This window comes from Equus quagga, chromosome 2 (assembly GCF_021613505.1).
Source record: "Equus quagga isolate Etosha38 chromosome 2, UCLA_HA_Equagga_1.0, whole genome shotgun sequence".
Lineage (NCBI taxonomy): Eukaryota > Metazoa > Chordata > Mammalia > Perissodactyla > Equidae > Equus > Equus quagga.
The window spans coordinates 94,005,309-94,027,958 of NC_060268.1; the positions used below are offsets into that span (position 1 = coordinate 94,005,309).

At 47.1% G+C, this 22,650-nt stretch overlaps 1 protein-coding gene across 4 annotated transcripts in view; it reads right to left on the reverse strand.

Annotated features, from left to right (window-relative positions):
* HOMER2 (homer scaffold protein 2) overlaps positions 1 to 22,650 on the reverse strand; it is a 72,018-nt gene that overhangs the window by 32,853 nt on the left and 16,515 nt on the right. For 2 of the 4 annotated variants that reach the window (XM_046655262.1, XM_046655261.1), the window contains exon 2: positions 8,188 to 8,344. In XM_046655262.1, the coding sequence (XP_046511218.1) occupies positions 8,188 to 8,344 (157 nt within the window). Of the gene's footprint in view, positions 1 to 8,187; positions 8,345 to 10,170; positions 10,236 to 22,650 lie in introns of those variants that run through there. The other 2 variants (XM_046655264.1, XM_046655263.1) reach the window with 2 other exon arrangements.

Here is a 22,650-nt window from a genome sequence, read left to right on the forward strand (position 1 = left end):
TGAAGTCTACCCCACCTCATTGCCTCCAGTCTCACAAGAGAAGGGTCCATTCATCTGCCCAGAACTAAGGCTGCCCTGGTGCCCTAGCTCCCATCTCCTCACCTCCACCTCCAGGATGCCCCTCCTACCCACACCACTGCACTGGGCACTCACCACCTTACACCCAGAGCAGACAGAAGGTCTATTCACTGCTGGAACACAAGGCGCTCGTCTTGCAGGAACTCTTCTTCAGAACTTTGCAGTGGGGGTGCCTTTGCCCCCTCATTCCCTCTGACATGTCTGCTCTGCTGGGGTATTGCTTTGATCCTGGTTCAGCACGGCTACCTCCCGCTCTGTCACCAGTATCGAGGCATCCAGGGATTTACCAAACATAGCTTAAAGGATCCCACAAGCTGGAGGTCAGCCAGGAGGCAGAAAAAGGAAAGCCTGCTCCCTTCACAGTGTTGCTCTTGCAATCCCTCAGGCTGGCTCCCTGCAGGCTTTGCAGTGCCCTGGCAATATCCTGACAGCTTACCAAAGGCTCTGGGACTTCTGGAACTTCCAAGAACCAGAGGGGAGGAGGAAAGGGGAGGGGACAGAAGAAAGGGGAAGGCAAGCCTTATATTTGTAAAATGTCCTACATTGCCACGACTCACCAGAAGTAGCTGGTCTGAATAATCGCAAGGCCGTAACAGTAAACCCATCTCTACGACTAGTGAGAAAACTGACTGCTCTCCCAGGAGCTCCAGTGCACTGACCTTCTTGAAAGCAGCCAGACCGAAAGCAGGAGCAATCACACCATCAAAATGGTCAACCCAAAGCCTTCTCCCTTCATTTCCCACTAACATGGGAACTCCACCTGTGCTACACCGGGCTCAGCCCACCAGGATGAAGTCGTCCTGCGAGTTAGGCAGATACAAGCTTCTAAGGATACGCTCCTTCTGTTTCTGCTCCTCTCAGGCCCCCAAATCACTTCTGGCTCACTGCTCTGGTACCCGGAGTCCACCTGAAGGCTTCTGTTTCTCTCTGAGGCTCTGATTCACTTCTGACCTTCACCCACCTCAGGCATGCAGGAAGCAGGGAGAGAAAGTGGACACACATGACAAAGCCTTTTACTGCTCTGGGTCTGCGGTGGTGAGTGCCCGGAGCAGTGGTGTGGGCAGGAGGGCCGTGCTGGGGGTAGGGTGAGGAGATGGGTCGGAGGGCACTGAGGGAGGCTTAGTTCGGGTAACTGAATGGACTCCCCTTGTGAGACTGGAGACAATGAGGTAGCCTGAGTCTGACGGACATATACTAAAAGCTCAATCTCACTAGCAACGTGGAAACTGCATTACCACTATTACCGTTATATACTCACCAAATTCAAAATATGTCTGATGACACCAAGGGTTGGGGTGAGGACATGGGGCAATGGGAGCTCCCACATTGGTATAATCACATGAAAAACAATGTGGCTTTCTCTGATAAAGTTTAAAATGCAGCTTCCCTACCACCCAGCAATTCTACTGAGTACATATCTGAGAGAAACCTTTGTGTAGGTACCAGGAGAAACGGACAAGAATGTTCACAGCAGGAGTGTCTGCAGAAACAAACGTCCACCAGCAGCAAAATGGGTAAACTGGTATAGTCATACAATGAGAGACTATCCAGCAGTGAAAACGAACCAAGGCTCATCAACATGGAGGAATCACAAAACTTAACATTGGAAGGCAGTCAAAAGGTACAAACTCCAGTTGTAAGACAAATAATGTAATAACTAGGGATGTAAGGTACAACATGGGGACCACAGCTAACGCTGCTGTACGACGTATAGGAAAGCCGTTAAGAGAGGAGATCCTAAGAGTTCTCATCACAAGGAGAAATTTTTTTTCTCTTCTTTTATTGTATATATGAGATGACGGATGTTAACTAAACCTGCTGTGGTAATCATTCCACAATAGAGTATGTAAATCAAATCATCACGTTGTACACCTTAAACTTACAAAGTGATGTATGTTAATTATTTCTCAATAAAACTGTGGAAAAGAAGTTAAGCAAAAAAATAAAAAGGAAGTCACAAAAGGAGACACACAGTATGGGTCTCCAGTATGATTCTATTTATATAGAGGTCAAAAACAGGCAAAACTACACAATGTATTATTTAGGGCAAGGGTCAACAAACTATAGTCCTCAAGCCAAATTCAGTCTTTAGTCTATTTTTGTAAATAAAGTCTTATTGAGACACAGCCACACCCATTCATTTACATATTGGTCTATGGCTGTTTTCTCGAGACAAGAGAAAAGTTGAACAGCTGTGACAGAGGCTGTACGGCTCATAAAAAAAATTACTATAAGGCCCTTCAGAGAAAAAGTTTGCCAATCTCTGTTTAGGGATATATACAGACACAGGTGGAAAAACTATAAAGAAAAGTAAGGTAATGCTTAACACGAATTTAAAGAGAGTGACAACCTCTCACGGGGTGGCCAGGAGGAGCATATAATTAGGGAGAGGCCCAGAAAGGGACTTTCGAAGGATGAGTAAAGGACAGACTTCCTCAACTGGGTGGTGGGGACAGGAGTGTTTGCTTTATTATCAGACATGAAATAGTACAGAGAAAGGGTTAAAAATAAAGTACACAAAAGTATAACAAAGTTGTGTAACCTTCAGGAGGAGCAGAGGCTTGTGAAAAAAGCAGGTGGTGGCCTGCACACGAGGACACTGGGAAATCGTCTTGCGGGTAGAGGAAGTGGCCGGACCTGTGGGTTCCGGCCTCAGTGGGGAGGGGGCTCAGCAGACTACAGGGTGAGCAGTAAGGGGGTTACAGTGGAGGATGTCACCAGCAGGAGGAGACAGAAGGACAAGAGAAGAGGGCTGGGCAGAGGCTGACTTAGGCAGCACCAAGAAAGAGCCATGAAGGGGCGCAGAAGGCATGGGGACAGTCAGGAGGGAACAGGAGGAACGCGGTCCTGAGAGTCGAAGGCAAGGGTATGGGGAAGAAGGGTAGAGACTCAGCAGGATGAGACCCGGCGCCTCCCTGGGCAGTGGGGAAGGCGAGTCTGGGGGGAGAAAGGGAAGCCCAGAAGGTGCTTTATCTGAAGCATCCTGGGGCATCAGCTTTAATGTGGGCTCCCGGCTCCTGTGCATGCCCCGTTCCTCCTTCGTGAATTCTCTCTGAAACTTTCATGGAGGAAAAAAAAAAAGACTCCCCAGTCAAAAACCCAGTTCCTGCAGCTCACTGGAACCAAGTTTTCAGAAAATACAGAAAAGCACATGCAATCACGAGCTCCCTGGAAGAAGCAAAAGGCGAAGCTCCTCCAGGCTCCAGGCCTGCGCTGCACCTCAGAGGAAGCTGCTCATCAGAAAATGGGAGACAGGCGTCTGGGCTTCCCCTTCACGGAAGGTCTTTCCCAAACCCAGGGAGAAGGCCTTTGGAGGAACTCGGAAGTTCTCCACAAGAGTCTGGGGCCAAGTTACAGCAATTAAAAGACACGCTGCCTGTTTCCAGAGTTGGTATTAACAGATGCTTTTTTCCTTTTTTTCAAACCACAGTCAGGGAAGCAAAGAAACCAACATTCATCGGAACCCTACTGTGTGCCGTGCTCCTTCCGCACGCTCACTTCCTTAACAGGAAGCGCTCTGTTTCATCCAAAAGAGAAAACTGGAATGGCAGGCGGAGGAGGAGACCCTGACTGTGTTCTTGAAAGCAGTTTCACATTGCCAGGAGAAAATACCAAACGAGTCAGGGTTTCTGATGCTCATATCCTCCGAACCGTCACAACCAGGCAGTACTTGCTACACAGCGGGTGCTGCTAAATATGTGTGGAATGGATGACCTCTAAGGCCTCTTCCCAGATAGGTTTCTGTAATCCTATAAATAACTCAGAACGAAGGGCAGCAGAGCCATCCAGAGCGCCCGGGAGAAACACCTGCTCCAGGCAAGTCTTGTCCACGGGCACAGGTGACTTCTCCTAAGGATGGCAGTGATGAAGTCATCTGCAGAGTGCCAACAGCACAATGAACTCAAGTGCTGGGGTGGCTCCATTAATAAATGCTCTGGAAATAGAGTTCCTGTACAGTGGAGTTGGCTGTTCTGCCCAAATTTCGCCATAAATCACATGGCTGTCGGTGTGCGGCGGCTCACATCAGCGCTTCAGGGAGCCGGGCCTTGGGAGATGCCCTCACGGGGCTCCCATCTGTCCACGCACAGGGCTGACCTTGGGGGACATCCTGAGCTTTTGATCCTGTTTCCCTCTTGGCAGTGACTCTATCCCTGCCCCCAGTCTTTCTGTGGACATGCACACCTGCTGCAGGCCTGGAGAGCAAGTACCCAGCCTGACATCACCCACTCGCTCCCCCACCCACTTCTGTGGTGTTGCCCACTCTAGCTTGGTGCTGGGACTTCAAAAGCAGCTGGGCCTGGACCCCAGTCTTCAAGGAACACAGTCTCCTGGTAGCCACATGCACAGAAACGGGTCCACATAACCCCCTAGGGTTCAGGGAACGCCGGGGCAACGTGCCTCAGTATTCCCACCACTCATGTCTTCAGCAGCAGCTGGGACGGACACATGAACTATTTCCCCTGAGAAGGAAACACCTTAGTGTTTCAGGAAGAATGAAGAACAGGTCTGAGCACAGAGTCTTCCTATGATGAGCAGCACCAGTGGCTCGTAGGGGAAGGAGAAACGTCTCATGCATCTTCCCCAAGTAGAACAGGACAAATGCTGGACGGGGCAGAGGGGCTTGCTGTGTCCTGCTGAAGCTGCTGGCTGCACCTCCTCCTCTGTAGGGAGCCTGTGCTCTGCGGGCTGCCCATGGCTGACTCACTGGCTGAGAGTCTGCAGCGGCCTTTGCTCACAACCACCTCCAAGCCCCTTCCACACCAGCAACTTGTTACTGAAGCCTGTCCACTCCTTCACCTGGGAGGGGTCCAGCAGGCTTCCCCTTCCAGCCCACCACAGCCTCCTGCTTTGCGAGGGACCCACAAGCACCAAGCAGAGGCTCGAGGTCACGGATGTGTTGTGTCCAGGCCAACAGAGAGAGGCAGGACCCGAGCCCTAGGCCTGCCCAAGGTCAAAGGTGCAGCCCATGAACCAAGACACAGCCCCAAAAGCTCAAAGCACCTGACCATGTGTCATCTCAGGTTGGATCAGCATTTGGGATCAAAGGCCTAAATCAAAGTGGGGTTGTCCCAATGTGGTGGAACACAACGATGGGGAGGCCAGGGGCGGGGCTGTGGGTGGGCAAGGGCAACAGACAAGAGCCCTGTAAGGGGAGGTATTGGCATCAGCTCGGCATATGGCGCCCTCTCCCAGTCCCAGGAAGGAAGGAGACCCATCTGGATATTCAGGCAGGGGGGAAGCTGGGGCTGGGGAGATGAGGAACTCGGCCATGGGTAGGGAGGGGGACTGCATGAGACCAGGTGACAGCAACAGCTACCACCATCCTGGGGAAATCACTGTCCTGGGGCCCTTCTCCGTGCCCCACCCTACCTGTGGAGCAGCCCAAGGCACAGGATCCCACCTAGACCTGTGCTGTTGGTTTTACACTTTGCTCACCAGCTTGAGGGATGGTCCAGCAGGGCTGGGTGGCGTTGGGACCACTGTCGGGTGTTCTGTGCTCCAGTTCTCAGGGCAGGAAACTTGCCCCCAACCCTTGGCCCCCAAGTGCCAGTCACAGTCATCAAACCACTGAGACTCGTCCCCACCCCCCACTCCCCTGGACCTTCTGCTCCCTCATGGGACACCTCCTTTTGCAGAACGAGACCCTGCAACAACTCTGGTGCCCCAGGGGTAAGGCAAGAGCTCGGTGGGCTCCAGGACATCAGGAGGCCGGCACCATAGGAGGAGTGGCCTGAGACTCTCGGGCTCCGTCTCGGAATTCCTGTGGCGCCCCATGGCCTGGGTTTCTGATTCCCACTTTTCAAGTAACTCCATAACTTGATGGAGCCCCACACGGAGCCTGAAGTAGCTCTCCTCTGCAGCCAGGGGTTAGCCCACCCTCCTACACCCACCTGATTTCTTACAGCTGGCTCATTTGGCTTGGACCCCACCACACTGTCACAGCCTTCAGGAGCTGCAGAGCCATACAATACAGCAGCTGACACCTTGACAAATTACTAAAATCCCAGCTAATAGGACTAAAGCACTTTCTCAAAGGAAGTCGTTTTATCTATGTTTAAGCCCAATATATCCTCGGATAACTCAACTGACAAAAGCGCAGACCCATCTCAAGGATGGGAGATGAACTGACAGACTCTGTAGATAAAAGGAAGCAGGTCAGTCTATTCACCACCCCTACAGAACATCCTGGCCAGAGCTGAGGAGCTTCGAGCTCCACAGCACAGAGGAGGGAAATGGTAATTACAACTGGGCATCACCACGTCTCCCAGAAGACAGAAGACAATGCAGGCGCCTTTCAGAGATTCTCTCATCGCCGATTCGTGCCAGGTGCTTTCATACTCCCTTACTGGTCACCAGACCCTGCCACATCTATCCTCCTGCCGGCTTAGATGAAAAACCAGTTCCTGTGTCTCCTTAGACATGTTTGCCAGACCAGCTGTTGCCACCTGGACACGGAAGGAGATGACACACTGCCTGCATGACATCATGGCAAGACCTGCGCCTCACCAGCCGGGGGGAACCTACTCCAACCCAGAGCTGGCAGCGGGGGTCTGGAACACCGGTACAGGCCCCAGCCCACTGAGCCTCACCGTAAGTGGGAGCTTGGCCAGGTCCCAGCCTCTGCATGACCTCAGCTGTACACTCAGGACTTCTGGGCTCCCCTCCCAAGGAGGAAGAGGTGTAGCGGTAAGGGGAAGGAAGAGAAAGAGGATGAGGGGGCCAGGCTGCCTTTGTGTGCAGTCTCCAGGGCGCCGAGAGAACACGGCTGAAGGGAGAATCCTGCCTGGAAACAGGGAGATCCCGAGGCAGCAGCAGGCTCTCACGCCCTTCCTGGGCGCTCTCTCAATGGAGACTTCTCCATCCTCTTGCTCTGCAGTTGTGGGGGCTGTGGAGGAAGAAGCCTACAACCAGGCCCCAGTCTACCGCCCGGCCCCTGATGCCCCTGCTTCCCACTGCCTAGGAGTGCTGACCTAGGGGCAGAGGGCAGGAGGGACTGCAGGTGGGAGAGGAGGTGGCCAGTCAGAAGGCTACTGCAAAAGTCCAAGTAAGACTGTACTGAGACAAGAGTTATGGCCTTCAAACGAAACATTAGGCATAAATGTGAGACACTTGAACGCAGATTCGTTTGACCAACTAAAAAAGGAATGACGCTGTGCTCTTCTGTTCTCCTTTTTTCTTTTTTTAAGCCCAAATGATTGGGCAATGAAAATGAAGAGGCGGTTTAGAGAGCAAATAGGTAATACAGCTTCAGATACATTGAATTTCAGGTGACAGCAGACAATCCATGTAAAAACGTCCAGCAGGATGAACACAGATTAAAGACAGAAAAGAAATTATAAAGCATCGTCTACTATTTTTTTTCTTTTGCAAACCTGGCGATAATTCTATTGATATCCCTTCTTTATTCCACTCCTATAATAAGGTGGCAAAAATATCGAGGAAGACAGCAGAATAATGAAAGTATCAGGAAAAAAGTTATTTCAGGAAATACTCTAAAACCATTTAATAAAATTCGACTCCTGCGTCTAATAACACCGAAACCAGACTACATATAATACCCAATGCTGCCAAGGGTACACTAATCTGGCATTCTCACACATGCTGGAAGAAAGAACACTTTGGAAAGCAATTCGGTAATACCCATCAAGAGCCATAAAGTGTTAATATCTTGACCTATAATATCACTTCCAGGAATCTACCCTAAGGAAATAACCAAAAGAAAGCAATAGGCAGGTGATGAACAAAGGAGGGTATCTGTTGCATGAAGATGGTCATTACCTGTAACAGTCAAAAATTGGAAGCCACTTAAATATCTAACCATAAGGGGAGAGATTAAGAACATTATAGGCCCTTGGTGGAATTATTACACAGGCATAAAATGCCATTTTATGAAGACAATGTGTTAACAGGGAAATCGTTTCTTTTTTTCATTTGTCATAACTTTAAATGAAAGAAAGAAAAGCAGCATATGTATTTATACACGCATTACAACAATTAAGGTGGCAAGATTTGGGGTGCATCCTTTTCCCCACACTTTTCAACAGATTGTATTGCTTTTGATGAAAAGTAAGTGACCGTGAATGTTAACATCAGCCGGCGGGGTGGTACCTTGGCTCCGTCCACACTGATGATCCGATAGCTGTTCCTGGTGACATCATAGAAGTAGGACACCGTGACGGCCTGCTTGCTCGCAGGCACCCAGTTCTTCTTGGTGTTGGGGTCAATCTGGAAGACATGTGCTCGGGTGGTGAAGATGGGCTGTTCTCTGCCAGAGGAGAGACGGGCGTGTGAGTTGATCGAACACGACTTTATGCATAATTTATGACTTCTAAGCCACCTACTGCCCCCAAAGATTTTAATAGCTTATAGGGAAAGATACATATGCATGAGGACAATTAAAATAAGAAAAGGGAAGAGAGAAGGAAAAAGGGACACCACTTGGGTTACTGAAACCCAACACCCTGAGGCTGCAGGGCAATTGGGCTAAGGAGCAATTTGCTTAAAATGCAGCTGGACTCCTTGTCCAATGTTTTTGCATCCCGTCAAGTGTCTCATTCTTTTCCTGAGATCCTGTGGGCATTTTTAGGATTTTGCAACAAATTTATCTTTGGGGATTCTGCAACAATTTTAGGATCGTGCAAACCATCTGTGACTTCATATTGTATTTCTGTTAAGTACTCCTCGAATTCGCATTTTATGAATGATGCATTCATTCATAATTGACTGAGCCTTAAAGTTTTATGTTTCCAACTTATAAACCTTTTGAGTTTTACGTAAAATTCATCAAATCTATCTCTGTTGCTATTCTGGACTCTGTATTGTTGCTTTTTCACTCCACATGCCTGTAAATTTTTATTGTGACTATTAGCAAAATTAGCACATTATCTATGTTTCTTTTTGTTGAGTGGGGAATTAAGTAGATTTTGACAATAAGCATTAAGAAATAAGGCAGGTGGATAAAAATTGTAATGGATTTCACTGCATTTCATATTTTAAGGGAACTACTTCACAAAGTAATACAAAATGAATCAGATTCATTACAAAATAGACTTATTTTTGAAGAAAGGGCCTTCAGGAAAACTGGCTCAAAAATCCTTTAAAGTGTTCAAAATAAGATAAAATAGGAAAAAATGGCACCAGGATGTACAAACAATCCCATCATTCATAAAAATGCTACAGATTTAATAAGCATTTATTAGAGATAAAAAAATGAAGTCAAAAGGTAACTTAGACAAATTAATTTTTTTAAGTCCTTACAATGTCAAAAGAGATGACATAAAAGGATACCCAAGTGGATACAAAAAAATCAAAAGGGGGGCTGGCCCGGTGGCTCAGCGGTTGTTTGCCCGTTCTGCTTCTCGGTGGCCCAGGGTTCGCTGGTTCGGATCCCGGGTGCAGACATGACACCGCTTGGCAAAAGCCATGCTGTGGTAGGCGTCCCACGTGTAAAATAGAGGAAGATGGGCATGGATGTTACCTCAGGGCCAGTATTCCTCAGCAAAAAGAGGAGGATTGGCAGTAGTTAGCTCAGGGCTAATCTTCCGCCCCCCCCAAAAAAAAATCAAAAGGCAAAAGTGAATTTTAAGTTCTGGTCTCTAGATGGAGTGGTTTAAGGCAGTCTTTGAATGCATCCCGACTACAGAAGGCTAATTATGGGAAAGAAAGCTCTTTCTTAGGAGAGAAACTTTTTCCTAGAAAAGCAATTTACTATTTCAGCCTTATGTAAGGGATAGTGAACAATACCAAGAATACCAGCATCTGCCATCAACTGTGGTTGCAGAGAAACGCAGAAACCTTTTTCATGACTATTTCTCCAAATGAATAAAAATCAAGGGCATGCTCTTCATGCCACCAAAATGCAACTGTTTCTAGAGGCTGGCTTTCCAGAAGAAGGGACAAAGGCCAGCATTCCCTACCTCCTGAATTGTCCCTTCTAGACCCTGGGAGCAGGAGAAGTGACTCCGAGGCTATGGATTACAAGGATGTTTCCTTTCTGTCAACACAGATCAAGTTCGCCCACCCATTGAAGCCCAAACTGACACCCTTCCAGTGGCAGGGCGACAGCTGCAGAAACAAAAGGAGTATTCTCACTGTAATTTCTGGCACCTGTTGTCACGAGAGGCCAGGCTGTGGAAGAGCATGTGTGCACATGAATACGAGCCCTCCTAATCAACTCCAGATGGGGACGTCTCACATCTGGATGCCCCAGCTGTGCTCCTGCCAGCCCAGGCACCCTGTTTCGCTAACCATCTCAGTACACCACCATAAAGGAAAACACTCGCTCACATGGTATTCTCCTGCATCTGTAAGAGGAGAGAGTGACTGAAAGGACAGCAATGCAGAAAGGGATCCAAAAGAATTGAATTATGCTACAACCTCTGCCCTCCCTGTGCAGAGCACTAACAAGCTGGGCAGGGGTCCACGGGGCAGGGAGGGGCCCTCCCCGAGGAAAGGCTGGCTTTCAGGCCTCATGTCCTCCACATGAGGCAATTGGGTTTTCGCCCCCTGAGACCAGTGTCTCCCAAACCTCCAACAGGAAGTAGCTGGGGCACTTAAACTAAAAATACAAGTTCCCAGGCCCCAACCTAGCCCCCAGGACCCTTGCTCTCCAGGGATAGGGCCTGAGAAGCTCTATTTCTAACAAGAGCTCCAGGTGAGTTTTATCCTCACGGAAGCTGGGGAGACTCACATTAGACATCATCAGAGGATCTAGAAAACAATGGAAGGGACCCCTCCAGCCGGCATCTCTCCTCCAGAATGACAGCTGACTGCGAGTGACAGATAATGACTCCAGGATGTCCTCCCACAGCCTGAAGGGGACAACATTGGGACCAAGAACAGGATCTTTGGGTGCACAGGATGGGGTGAGGGGTGAGATGAGGCAGAGGTGCTCTGGTCAGGACAGAGGACAGCTTGTGATGGCCAAGCAGCAACCTTCTGGAAGTACTCGATGTCCCCAAAGCCAAGAGGAGTGAGTGAGTAAAGAAAGCGAAGCCAAAGGAGACAGAGGATGAGGGACAGAGACAAGAGAGGATGGTGGAGCTCTCTGACCAGGGATGAGCAAAAGCAGTGAGTCACCTGCTGGACACATTCAGGTCAAGGGAAGCATGCAGACACAACGGCCCATCTCCAAATCCGCCTGCTTGGCTCTGGGGATGGACCGAAGCCACCACAGGTTGCCCTCAAAACCCCAACTGGAAATACAATTTGTCGGGAGAGCATGGTGGGCTCAGCAGGCCACACTGTCAGTGGCTGCAGCCCTGGTCACCATAGTCAGGCCTCTGCAGGGGGAACTAGCTGCTCCATCATGGGGAGAGGAGCCCAGGAGGAGAGCTTCAGGCACTCCTGCCAGCCCCATTCCAAGGGAGGGCACCCCAGGGGAAGCCAGGGCCCTTCTGAGGGCAAAGACCTGTGTTCCTCAGTCCTGAGGCCCCAAGCAAGCCAGGAAGGACCTGCGCAGCCAGTGTGGCAGCAGCTCTGTGCCCAGGAAATGACCCAGAGGACTAGGGTATCCACATGAGACCAAGTTTGATACCACTGGGGGCTCGATTTTATTCTTCTAAAATCTAATGGTATTTAAAGAAAAAGCAAAAAAAAAAAAAAAAAAAAAAAAGACAAGGATAAAAAGAAAAGCCAGTAGCTTATATTTACTGACTACTTACCATTCCGCCAGCCTTCACATGTGACCTCTCATTTAGGATCACAAAGAGGGACAGGGTCGTACAGGTGGGGAAATGGGGGCTCAGGGAGGCCAAGGACCTGCCTTGGATTACAAAGTTAGCAAGTGGCAGATTGGCAGATCTGAGATCTGAAGTCAGTTCTAAGTGACATGGATGGACACCCTCCCTCTTAACCATTATGCTATACTCTCTTCCTAAAATAATAGCTGCCTATAGGAGGCAGCCTCTGATCTGTCTCCCAATGATCCCCACCTCCTGGTGCTCACATCCTTGTGTAACACCCTCCCTCTGAGCATGGCGGGGACCGGGGACTTGCTTTTAACCAACAGAACGTGGCAAAGGTGATGGGGAGTCGCTGTGCAAGTAGGTTACATAGGATTGTGACTTCTGTCTTGCTAGCAGACGCTCTTGATTGACCCTCTCTTGCTGGCTTTGATGAAGCAAGTGGGCATGCTGGGGAGACCCAAACTGCAGGAACTGGGGGTGGCCCCCCGCCCCCAGCCACCAAAGAACTGAGGCCCTCGGTTCAACACACCTCGAGGAACTGAAATTTGTCAACAAATGCCTGGAAGCTTAGAAGTGGCTCTTTCCACAGCTGGGCCCTCAGATGAGACCCCAGCCCTGGGTGACACCTTGGTGACACCTTCTAAGAGGTCCTGAAGCCGAGGACCCAGCTAAGCCACGCCTCCACTCCTGACCCACAGAAATGTGTTTTGTTTTAAGCTGCTAAGTTTGTGGCAGTTTGTTATAAAGCAGTAGATAACTGGTACACTGACCTTCACAGAAAGTTTACTACCCACCAAGCAGACTGTATATATTCTCATTTAATCCTCTGGACAGGAGCGTGAGTGGGCAGCATTACCCGCACAGAAAACCGAGGATCAAAAGGATGATTTCAGGCAAACCGGACAACAAATCTTCACATCTTTCTGGACAAAAATCAGAGTACTCTATCAACCTTGCCACAAAATTCAAAAAGCAGACCCCAACTCTGAAAGAGTATCCTGCCTCACCTGAGAAAGGAAAAGAGTTGGAACTAGGACACAGAAGTCAGTTTCTCTAAGTGTGCAAATCGGTATAAACAGAAAAATTCAAAAGAAGCAAAACTTTCCAAGCCACGAGGCCACCGTTCCCTCCCAGCAGGGAAAAGCTGAAAAGAGTACGTGTCAAAGAACCGAGACTACCTTCATACCCAATTTTATTCTCTTCCTTTGGTGCTCGATGCTTAGGGAGTCCATCTGAAATAGACTCTCATTCTTTCTTCAGTGCTTTAAATAGAAAGCAGATGTTTCCGGATGGCAAAACGTTTCTTGAGGCAGACAATATAACCTACTGTTCCCTTGCACAGTCATTTTAGAGCTGAATAAACACCAATTGCCGCTCATTGAACATATCCTGGAACCTGACAGTAATTGTCCCCAAGAATAATTAGACACTCTGTGCAACATATGTATGTTTGGAACATGACAACCACTCAGCAGAGAGACCATTCCTGCTCTGAATGATTTTTGGCTCCATGGAAAAGGATTCTGCAGAGAACTGGCATGACTACGCTTTGCAAAAAAAAAAAGAAAGAAAGAAAAAAAGAAAAATGATGTTTTAATTTATCATAATCCCTCACTTGCAATGCTTCGCTCCAGGCTTTTTCTGATATGAAACCGTAAAACTTCACAATTCTTAATATTTCTACTTCTATTCAGTTTGAATGAAAACAAACATTCAGACATTACTTTCTGCCATTTAAACAGGGTTTCAAAGTCTCATAGGATGCCCTAACTCATTTATCTGCCTTCAATCTTAAACTCCTTCAAACATCATTCCCACAGCACCAAGAGAATGGTCTTCCTCCAATCCCAATGGGTAATGCACCACCCCCACCCAGCTTCAAAGCCTTTCATGGCTCTATCCCCAACAGGACCAGCCCCAGGCGCATCAGGATGATCCTGGCCCTGCCCCCTCACCAGACAGGCTTTGCTGCTTTTCTGTTAGCACTTCCAAGTCACCTGCATTTTCACATGATCATGCACATGCCCCTTACTGAGCCTAAAACATCCTTCCCCCTTGGCTGCCAGAAGAGTTCCTATTAGCCTCTCAAGTCCCGCCCTAGCATCCTGAAGATCTAACCTGTGCTCTGAGGATGCAGGTGCTGGACCGAACACCTGTCACAGAGACCAGAAGCATGGGCTCACCTGGCTCCTAGCCCTTGGTCAACAGGCCCCTAAGCTAGCAGGATCAAATCCCCAGTGCCTAGGACAGAGAGCTGGGGAAAAAAGGAGATACGGACAAAAGGTTCTTCTCTGTAAAGAATCTAACTCATGAGCAAATAGTGGTTGTACTTTCATACAAAATCCTCCATAATAAAGTTACCGTGTTTGCAGGCAATATGATTGCACTTGTAGAACACCCAAGAAAATCAACTGAAGAAGTTAAATATGAATAATAAAATTCAGTAAGGTGGTTAGGTACAAAATTACTAATAAAAAATAAAATCAATAGCCTTCCTATATACACAAACAAACAGAGAGACAATGTAAGGAACTTTTTAAAGATCCCATTTATAGGGGATGGCCCCGTGGCCGAGTGGTTAAGTTGTCGCGCACTGCTTCGGCGGCCCAGGGTTTCGCTGATTCGGATCCTGAGTGCGGACATGGCACCGCTCATCGAGCCATGCTGAGGCGGCGTCCTGCATGCCACGACTGGAAGGGCCCACAACTGGAGATACACAACTGTGTACCAGGGGGCTTTGGGGAGAAAAAGGAAAACTAAAATCTTTAAAAAAAAAAAAAAGATCCCATTTATAGTAGCAGCCAAAAAGATACAATTTATAGGAATCTATTTAAGAAGTGTGCAAAATCTGTATTAAAAAAATAAAGATAAGACCTGCTAAAGTAGACAAAAGAAAACTTTAATAAATAATACATATCCTGTTCTTAAATGGGAAAAGTCAGTATAAAGATGTCAACTATTCTTGAATTAATAAATACATCTGACACAATACAAATATCAACAGGATAACGTTTAGAACTAGACAGGGTTATTTACAGGGAAAGCTTAATATGTGAAGACAGCCAAGAAAATTCTGAAAATGAAGAGCAATGAGGAGGTTTAGCCATATCAGACATTGAAATATATTATTATAAAGTTATAGTAAATGAAATGAAGTATTAGCAAATAAATAGATTGAAACAGAATTCAGAAATAGAAGCCCAAGGAATTAAGTATATGATGCAGGTGGTATTACCCATGCACGGGGACACAGAAATCATTCCATAAACCCTGTTCTAACAATGGATGAGCAACTCGCTGGGGAAAACCCACACTGGCTGGACCGCAGGCAGAAGGCCATCTCCTCACTTGGTCTGAGCCCTTCAAGTGGGTCACAGTGGACCCATTCTATTAAAGTTATTTCCACCTGCCCCAAAACTGCTCAGATTAACCAACCTGATAAATGAGAGACTTCACCTAAGTCACATTTGTCACAAATCCTCCTACTCCACTGACTGGGGATTCCCTTTTTGGGTCACATTTCCAACAGGGAACGGAACAAGGCAGGCATGAATGCTGACAGGCCTCCCAGATGACACTGCCTGGCATTCTAGAGGGCTTGACGGGTTTTCAGGAGCTCTCAGCGCACATCCTTCTGTGAGTCTCCTGTGACGTGAGTCTCACTAACCTCCGGGACTGGTTCACAGGCTGAGGGCCACCCCACAGGCCTATCGGTCCGTTCCCATGTGCTTTGGGGAAGGGTCCATACTTTCCAAAAGGGGTGGTGGGTTTGGGGCATCAGGTGAGGGTCCCGACAGTCAGAAGGGGGAAAGGCAGAGTTTCAGAAAAGCAAAGCTAGGATGGAAGGCAAATATTTGCATGGGGTGGGGCGGGGGGCTTTTCTGAGGAAGCAGGATGGGTAAACGGATTACAGGAGGACGAGACCAAGAACAGGATCGAGAGAGAAAACACAACGAAACTCTCCAGCAATACTGCAATGCCATCTCATGTTCAAACGGCACCCTTTACCACACACAGAAACCCTCTCCACACACACAAGCCCCTACACCCCAGCCCAGAGCCCAGCAAACAGGCGAGAGGGCATTGACTCTAGACCCGAGTGAGCGGTGAGCTCGGAGACCAGCAAGTGCTACCTGTGGCTACAGGAGGGGGATGGCAAGAGATGAGGCCCGAGGGAGGGCGAAAGCCAGATGGTCACGAACTCCAAATGCCATGCTGAGGAAATGGGTCTTTATCTTGGGGGCCACCATCTCCCAACCGTGCTCTGTGGAAAATCTATGTCAAAGCCATTTTCCCTTTCAAATACATTCCAAGAAATATAGGAAAAATGTTAAATGCACTTGGATAGTTGTTCTCATAATTATGTGATATCACCTTTAAGAAATTGTGTTCTCTAGCCAAGACTGCTGGGAGATTCCATAGAAGCTGTGTGACACACCAAGGTCCGTCATTCGAGCCGCACACAGGCATGTGACTCGCACGTACACACTAGGCATCGTGTCGATGGGCACCTTCTCTTCCTGATGTTTCATCTGTGGAAGGGATCTTGTCTTAGGATTTTCACATACATTCATGATTTTATTCCTTATGTGGCATATTGAACATTTATGCTAAAAAACTCATTCCCCCTGAATCAATGATGAAAAACGGGAGTTTTAAACAAAACAACAGTTTTATGAGTCACATACCGTGAGCACCAAAAGCCAAGAATCAGAATACAGCCAAGTGATGATTTCTAAAAAAAACCAGGTGGCAAGCTGCCCAAGTAATAAGGATTAATGATCCCCAGGACAGCTAATTCAAGAGCACAAAGTATTGCCGAAGGAGCCGTCTGAGCTCTTCCTTTTGCTATAACATGTCTGCGCACAGAGATTTTCCTATTACACTGCAATGAAAACAGAATAAAGAAGACTTTATGCCATACCTGATATGAGTCTATGACTTGGCAACATCATTCCTAATACCAACCAGACATGATTTCCTTAGAGGACTGGAAAAACAATGTTCTCAATTTAAAATGTTGAGGGCTTCTGTATTCATCTATAATAAAAATAAAACGGGGAAAATGAGGAGTGACTGCTAATGGGTTCTGGGTTTCTTTGAGGAAGAATAAAAACGTTCCAGGGGCCGGCCCTGTGGCTGAATGGTTAAGTTCGTGCACTCTGCTTCGGTGGCCCGGGGTTCGCTGGTTCGGATCCTGGGCGCAGACCTACACACCACTCATCCAGCCATGCTGTGGGGTTCCACACAGAAGAGCTAGAAGGACTCACAACTAGGATACAACTATGTACTGGGGCTTTGGGGGGAAAACAAAAAGGAAGACTGGCAACAGATGTTGGCTCAGGGCCAATCTTTCTCACCAAAAAAAGCAAAAAAAAAAGTTCTAAAATTAGACTGTGTTGATGGTTGCACAAGCTCTGAATATAGTTAAAAAAAAAACCAAAGAGTTGTATATTTTATATAAGAGAATTGTACGGTATGTGAGTTATATCTTAGTAGAGCTGCTTTTTTCCCCCTTTTTTCCCTCCAAGATCAAATGTGGACAAGGATAAGGGGAAAACAAGGCTCGATGAGTAAGTTTTCTGGCTTGGGCAGTGGAGAGGACATCTGGGTCATTCTGAGTGGGCCTTGCCTATAGACCATCTAGAGATGTTGGAAGGCAGGTGCGATCATCCCTTTTTGGGGTGACACTGCTGGGTTAGAAGGCTACACTGGGGAGCCCATGGCAGCTGTTGAGTAGAAATCACAGACAGATGAAACCACTCAGGGCGAGTCAGCAGGGAGAAAGGAAGAGAGAGACGACAGAAGCGGAGAGACAACCAGCACAGGGACAGGAAGAGGAGCTGGGAGACAGCGCTGGAACTCAAGAGTCTCAGGATCACTCAGTCTGACGGATCGTTCCAAAAACCACGTGACTACGTGTTATCTTTAAAGGCACTGCTTCACCCTGCCTTTCCTGGGAAAGGACAAGTGTGAAGAGTCTCTGACACATACACATGCTGAAAAGATGTAACAGTCCTCATTTTGTCTCAGGAACATAACAGGGTTTGTTTTAACTCTAGTTTCTGTCGGGGCTCTTTCTACCCGTCAGAGACAAGTTGAAGAAGAGGAGGGCCGTTCCCCAAAACTGTGCTGTTTCTCTTCTTTAAGACTAAGGAAGGAACGGGGTCAGCACCCCGGAATAGTGGATGCGCAAGGTCCACAAGTCACTTCACTCTGTGAAGTGGGGACATTAATATAATCACCTCAAGGGGCTGTTAAGATTAAAAGTGATAGGGGCTGGTCCAGTGGTGCAGCAGTTAAGTGCGCACATTCCACTTTGGTGGCCCGGATCCCAGGTTCGGATCCCCAGTGTGGACATGGTGCTGCTTGGCAAGCCATGCTGTGGTAGGCATCCCACATATAAAGTAGAGGAAGATGGGCACGGATGTTAGCTCAGGGTCAGCTTTCCTCCCCAAAAAGGAGAATTGGCAGCAGATGTTAGCTCAGGGCTAATCTTCCTCCAAAAAAAAAAAAGATTAAAAGTGATAATGTGTACAAAATGTTTTGTTCTTAATAGCAATCTGTTAAAGGAATATTATGTTAATTATAGGTATAAGATGCCACTGCAGGGAAGACTGTCCCTTTTCCACCTTAGACAGCCCCACTACTCGCCCAAAGGCAGTCTAGCTCTCTCTCCCTGTTATCATCAGCCAATTAAAGAAAAAATCTTCAAAAAAGAATAACTGTATGATTTCACAATTTAAAAAAATTTTTCAAAAATTTAGAAGTCTGGGACTTGTTTTCTCCTTTACTGGTAAATTAGAACCAGTTGTGGCAAACTGGTTTCGAGGCTCACTTCTCCCTTCTGAGTTCCCGGGTGGCAGCAAGGGGAATTCTAGTTCAAGTTCTAGAAGCCCAGGCTTGTCAACTGTACGGCTACTGCTCGGAATTTGGGTTTGGGGGGGAAAAGTTATTTTTGTTTTCCTAAGAATCACTCTTGTTTAAAATTAGAAGTGCCTGGAGTGAAGAGGCTGGTAACTTGCCAAGTCAATTGCAGAAGGAGCAAAACACAAAACAAAGGTGCAGACGAACCTCAAAAGAGGACTTGAGAGGCTTGTATTACACTGTCAGTTGCTCTCTCAGGCTAAGTGACATTTCGTGTGTGTTTTACAATAAAACTTTATTTGTAAAAACAGGCAGTAAGGATAGACTTGCCAGATTTGGCAGAAAGAAAATAGAAGACTTCCAGCTAAAATTAAATTTCATGTAAACAATGGACAATTTTAAAACTGTCTTTATTAAGTTATAATTCATACACCATTAAATTCACCCTTTTAAAGTATACAATTCGGTGGGTTTTAGTTTATTCAAAGAACTGTGCAACCATCACCACTATTGAATGGATACACTACATTTTGTTTCTCCATTCATCAGTCGACGGGCATCTGTACTATTTCCACCTTTTGGCTGTTATAGGTAAAGCTGCTGTGAACATCTGCACACTTGATTTATGTGGTCATATGCTTTCTTGGCTCTTGGCTATACGCCTGGAAGTAGAACTGCTGGGTCACATGGGAACTCCACGGGTAACTTTTAGCGGAATGCCAGGTGGTTTCCAAAGAGGAAAGGCCATTCTGCATTCCCACCAGCAATGTATGAGGGTTCCAACCTGTCCACATCCTCGCCAACATTTGCTATCGTCTGTCTTTTTGATTATAGCCTTCCCAGTGGACGTGAAGCAGAGACTAATGGACACTGAACTTAGCACATCTCCAGAGGAACAATCTTTACCTACCTGAAGGTGACCTACACCCCAAATAGATAGACAGAAAGTGTCCCCACTCTGGGCCTCCACTCACTTTCCCGGGTTGCTGAGGCCCAAGGAAGGAACCCCACCTCACACTAGGTGCCTATTTCAAGGTCTCTTATTAACAGGGGAATTTTTTAAATGCCTTAATAAATATCGAAAACACAGAGAACTGGGGTTTAGAAAGAAGCAAGAAAGGAGTCTGGTAAATAGCGAAGCAAGTGGTTTTGATGTAAGGCAACCTTGGGACAAACAAGCAAATCTGCAGACCATGGGGGAGCCACATTTCAAAGCCTAGGAAGATGCCCAGCGGGCTCTGCCATTCTGCGTGTCTGGAGCGGCCTGGACAGACTTAAAGCTCAGTATCCCTGTGCCCTGGGGAGAGGTGCTTATAGAAGCCCTCGGCGCCCAAGGATCACATCCATTTTGCTTACTTTCCCTCTAAGATACTCTGACCATCCCGCAGAAGCTTGGGCTACATGGAAAGGAGAGCTCTGGATCCTTCTAGAACTTCTCTTGTGCAGCTGGAAACCCTCTGGCTGCTCCTGGCCAACGGTGCCTGCAGGCAGCACCTGAAAGTCTGACCTCGTGCCCAGCACCCAGAGCACACAGCCTTTCCGCCCCCTCATCTCGGCCACTGTCCTTGCTTCTGATCAGTTCATCCCAACAGCAGCATCCTCTCAGGGCACCTTCCCTGAGACCGCAGGAGCCACCGCTCAGAAGAGTAAACTACAGACAGGCAGACAGTCCATTACACAGCCAAGCTTTGCATGCCTTCGGAATGCCCTCGCCCCAGTCCCTCTGCCCGGATCCCTTTCTCCAGGCTCCCAGGTTCAAGGTCCTCGCAGGGTAGTATTGAAAGAAGGGATTCACGCAGACACTGTACACTAATCTTCACAGCAGCACTATTCGCAAGAGCCAAAAGGTAGAAACAACCCAAGTGTCCACCAACAGATGAATGGATAAACAAAATACATATACATATGACGGAATAGTATTCAGACATAAACAGGAATGAAGTTCTGATATGGATAAACTTTGGAAATATTCTGTTAAATGGCATAAGCCAGACACAAAAGGACAAACATCATGTGATTCCACTTACAGAATCCAATGGTCAAATTCAGAGACAGAAAGTAGAAGGGCGATCACCAGGGGCTGGGGCAGCACGGAATGGGGAGTTATTGCTTAATGGGTACAAAGTTTCTGTTTGGGAAGATGAGAAAGCTCTGGAAATGGGTAGTGCAACATTGTGAATGTTCTTAATGCCACTGATTTGCAAATACATTTAAAAACTATTAAAATGATAAATTTTACGTCGTGTATATTTTACAGTAATAACAGTAGAGTGTGTGCGGAGCAGCTCTGGGGGTGGTAAGGATGGAGCCAGCCTCAGAAGGACAAGGCAGGAAGAGCAACCTTAACAAACAGCTTCACGGCGCCAGACAGAAAACTGCCAACGGTGTGCCCTGGAAGGGCAGGTGGAGCAGAGGAGGAGGGGAAGGTGGGCAGGGAGGAGGAAAACCAGTGAAGGGTGCTGACACCGGAGCTGGGGACAGGCAAGAGCTCAAGGAGGGGGCGTCCACAGCGGCAAACGGCTCAAGGGAGCCAAGGAGGCTGAGCACTGAAGAGCACCCAAATTAACAAAACTGTCCACAGCACTTGACAGTAGGTTACACCTTCTCAGTAAAAAAGAAATGGGAACTAAAACAATGAGAGCCTTTTCAGCATCCAACTGCGAAGACCGGAAAAAAATCAACTGCCTACCGAAGCCGTTCTGGAGGTGGATGGTGGGACGACGCGAATGCACCTAAGGCCACTGAACTGTACACTTAAAATGGTTAAGATGGTGCATTTTATGCTATGTACATTTCACCACAATAAAAAAAGATTTAAAGAAACCCAGTCTTCTAGAGTGGAAAGCATCTGTCTCTTTTACACTAGTAATGGGGTACAACTTTATAGGATTCTCTAGAAGGCAATTTATCATTACATATCAAAAGCCTTAAAACTTCATACTCCTGAAGCCAACAATTCCACTTCGAGGAGTCTATTAAAGGGCAAAAAATGAGGATATGCAAACATACTTAGGGAAAAGGACAGTCACTAAAGAGCTGTTTAGACAGCCCCACTACTCGCCCAAAGGCAGTCTAGCTCTCTCTCCCTGTTATCATCAGCAAATAAAGAAAAAATCTTCAAAAAAGAATAACTGTATGCTTTCACAATTTTAAAAATTTTTTCAAAAATTTAGAAGTCTGGGACTTGTTTTCTCCTTTACTGGTAAATTAGAACTAGTCGTGGCAAACTGGTTTCAAGGCTCACTTCTCCCTTCTGAGTTCCCGGGTGGCAGCAAGGGGAATTCTAGTTCAAGTTCTAGAAGCCCACGCTTGTCAAGTGTATGGCTACTGCTCCGAATTTGGGTCAGGGCCAGCCAGTGGCATAGTGGTTAGGTTCATGTGCTCCACTTTGGTGGGACGGGGTTTACAGGTTTGGATCCTGGGCACGGACCTACACACCGCTCATCAAGCCATGCTGTGGTAGTGTCCCACATACAAAACTGAGGAAGACTGGCACAGATGTTAGCTCAGGGCCAATCTTCTTCACTACAAAAACAAAACAAAAACACACAAACATACACACACACAAAGAAATACCTTGTAAATAATCTAAATGCTCCAAGGTGAGGGACTGGTTAAACAAAGTATAATATATCCACACAAGAAATACCATTCAGCCTTTAAAAATTACCACTATATATTACTAACATGGAAAGATGTTCTTTTTTTCTTTACCTACTATCACTTATTCTCTACTTCATTACATTATAGTTCAATGATTTACATCCAGAAGTTACCAAATAAGGAGGCCAACAAGTGTCTGTGTCCCCTTTCCTTCTGAAGAGAACTAGTTAGACCCTGAAGGATTTGAATGTCCACTCAAAATCTCTTGGTTCAGATTCAAAAAACAAACAAAAAGAAAAAAACTCATAGGTTCCACAATTCCAACAAAAACTAGCCAACACTAGGACTGTGGATATTAAGGATATAGTATTAAGTGAAGAGAGAAGGTTACAAAATAGCACCATACCGTGCGCCC